The 3,286-nt window shown below is 37.1% G+C and overlaps 1 protein-coding gene across 1 annotated transcript; it reads left to right on the top strand.

The window, feature by feature from the left end:
* Positions 1-217: 217 nt before the first annotated feature.
* LOC109221990 (F-box protein At2g27310-like) lies at positions 218-2,663 on the top strand. Its single transcript, XM_019386409.1, has one exon. It carries the CDS (start codon positions 281-283, stop codon positions 1,322-1,324), a length of 1,044 nt encoding a protein of 347 aa, XP_019241954.1. The 5' UTR covers positions 218-280; the 3' UTR covers positions 1,325-2,663.
* Positions 2,664-3,286: the final 623 nt, after the last annotated feature.

The raw sequence follows: 3,286 nt of genomic DNA, 5'->3' as shown, positions 1-3,286 counted from the left end.
GTTTAAAATATTTTTAGTAATTTCCATATGCCAAATAGTTAACACGTAGATATTTATAACACTTGTGAACAATACATGGATAAAGACCTTTCAACGTGTTAAGATGCCGGTTTTGACTACTCATTTTCTTTTCTCTTTTCCTTTTTTTCTTCTTTTATTAAATATACGATTAAACCCTTGCCATAACCCCTATATAAAACCTCCATTCAAACTCCAAAATCTTGCATTATTTTTCACTACAACAAAAGCAAAACATTGTAAAGTTAGTTACCATATTATCATGTCATCCTATTCAACCACCACCACTACGGCTGACGACGGCAGAAGGATGGCGATCACCGCCGTCCATTCCGACATCATACAAACCCTAATCTTAACCAAACTCGACGGCCCAACTCTTATTTCCACCAGTTCCGCTTCTTCACAACTTAAAAATCTCTGTTCCGATGATATTCTCTGGCAAAAAATTTGCAACTCTTATTGGCCATCTACCTCTAATCCTCTAGTCCAAAACGCCATCTCCACCTTCCCTTCCGGTCACCGGTCACTCTTCTCCGACTCCTTTCCCGCCATCCTCCACCATAATACTACTACTAATATATGTCGTACCGAATACCGAAATTTCTCAACACCGGAGTTGATATCAGCTGTTGATATTCACTTTGAAGAAAATATATTATACTCAAAAGTAGTGAAAACTGAGACAAAAAGCGGGTGGTTCATGGCTTCGCCTTTTAGAGTTGACCTTTTGGGTCATAAAGAGACGGTAACGACGCCGGTGAAATTCGAAGGCGATGACGGAATATGCAAATCACGTTTAAAGGAGAATATGAAATTGAGTTGGATTTTAATTGATCCAAAGAAAAATCGAGCTGTGAATATGTCGAGTTTGAAGCCGGTATCCGTCCGGCGACATTGGTTAACAGGAGAATTGAATGTCCGGTATTCGACGGTGATGGCTTCTGGCGCCGACGCCGGCGACGGAGGAGGGTTGGTGCAGTGTGGAATAGTAGTCACGTGCGAAGGGAAGGAAGGAGGTGAATTGCACGTGAGGGAAGTGAGCATGCAAGTGGAGGACATAGATGGGAAAGTTTTATGTGGGAAGGACAGTTTGGTAATTTTACAAGAGGCTATGGAAGGAAGAAGGAAGAAGGGAAAAGAAGGAGAAGAAAAAGAAAGGTATGATAAATTCTTGGAATTAAGGAAATTATGGAGGGAAAGAAAGCAAAGGAGAGAAAAAAGGTCAGATATGATGTGTATAGTTAGTGGGATTACAATTTTTATTTCTTTTTGGACTTTGATTGTGTTAGGTTCAAGAAGCTAGTAATGGTAATTATTTTAGTTAGAAATAGGAAAAAAAATGAGAATTTAAAGTTAGGCGAAATGGCCTCCTGGCCTGGCCACTTAAATTTACATGGCTTTTGAAAGCCGATACACCAACTTACAAGTTTCCCATTTGAACACTCAAACTAGTGATACCCTTGACTAATAAACACGTTGGACCCTTGACCATCCGCGCGTGTATCACACTTCTGCTAACGTGTCCACCCAGTCAGATAACGTGTCCGCCTAGTCAGCACTGAGCCAATCAAAACATTACACGTCAGACACCCAACCCTTTTACCATTCTCGTTTGCCTTTCTCTCTCTATTAGTGGAAATCCAAAATCAAGACTCCATTTTTACTCTGCAGTTGAGCTTTGTAGTGCTCATTCATAAAAACCCAAATCAAGAATCCATTTTTAACTCTGCAGTTGAGCATTTTAGAGCTCATTCATCAATAAAAATGCCAACTTTAGTGAAAATTAAAAACCTCTTTTGGCTGTAGAGTTGAACAAGAATAATTAAGTGGAAATGTTGTCAATTTCAATGGGAATCAAGAACCCATTTTTGTACTTAAGGTACAATTCATGTCATAAAATGTTCTTTTTAATCTTGTCAATATTTTTCAAAATTCTTCAAAAGGCAGCACTTCATCTCCCAAAAACATCACCCAAAATTAGTCAAAAATAACTCGAGAATTGTCCCAAAATCACTGAAAAACGCAGCAATAATCAACCTTTTTTTCCACTCAAAAACAGTCCAAATATCAACACTCTAAACCCAGCAAAACCAACATTAAACTACCACAAATTTCTGCTCAAATCTCACGCTCAAAAAGGAAAAACGGCTTATCTCCTGCACACTTACACCATACAGATTCAAAATAAACCTTGCAGCCAGTTTCCTTTCCCCACGTTCTGACTGAAAAGCAACAAGCAACAACCATTTTTCTTAAATGAAAAAACACACACACATATGCAGAAGGAGCTTAAGAGATGAAAACGAAGAAAAAGAAATTGAAGTGAGGAAAGGGTTCTCACCCTCCAAAAAGTCGTGAGACTCACGCACATAGATGACCAGGATCAACTGACGTCATATGGGACGGGTCAACGGTCAAACGTGTTTATTAATTATGGGTTTCACTAGTTCGAGTGTTCAAATGGGAAAGTCGTAAGATGGTATATCGGCTTTCAAAAGCCATGTGAGTTTAAGTGGCCAGGAGGCCATTTCGCCTTAAAGTTATTATATTAGTTTTTTCTCAATAAAGAGCGAAAATTACAATCTTATTGTCACATTTTTTTCTCTTTATTCATTGATACATAATGAAACATTGCATGAAAATCTTCTATTAAGGCATAATTAATTCAATATTGTTATTAATCCATAGTCAATAACCAGATAGAGATGTTATTTTTCATATATCGTAACTCATTGCACCTAGCATATTCTGTGTTTGAACTCTGACTATTTATGATTTTTATATCATTTCATTGACGACTAAATTACATGTTTTTTTGTTCATCGAAACTTTGCATTTTATTCATAATGTGAGCAAAGGAAAGAAATCCGGAGATTAGGTTACAAATAATTGGGAACTGGGGCGGAGAAGAGTAGAATCTACGGATTTAGTTGAACCAGTAGCTTTGGTCCAAACCATATATTTGTCTATCTAGAACTCAATATAATAACTTAAAAGATTTAAATCTCAAACCCATAAGTTTCAAATTCTAATACCGTCTCTGATTTGGAATATCACAATCCCTAGAAACCTCATTAACTATATATAGTCATAGAAAAGCTTGTTGTAGATGGTAATTAGATCACACCCTTGTGCTAATGTTTCGAAAAAGTGATTTTTCAATCATTAAATTGTGATTAGGGGCCAAGCCTAATTCTCTTTAGCATGATAAATAAGTGCAAGGATATAACACAATGATGCATCAATTCGTGATTAAGCTATTCAA

The sequence above is a fragment of the Nicotiana attenuata genome, unplaced genomic scaffold (genome assembly GCF_001879085.1).
Source record: "Nicotiana attenuata strain UT unplaced genomic scaffold, NIATTr2, whole genome shotgun sequence".
NCBI classification, from domain to species: Eukaryota; Viridiplantae; Streptophyta; class Magnoliopsida; order Solanales; family Solanaceae; genus Nicotiana; species Nicotiana attenuata.
This window is presented reverse-complemented; position numbering and strand designations above follow the sequence as displayed.

Excerpts from the sequence above, each read along its gene's own strand:
- LOC109221990 (XM_019386409.1), top strand. The coding sequence starts at position 281 with ATGTCATCCTATTCAACCACCACCACTACGGCTGACGACGGCAGAAGG.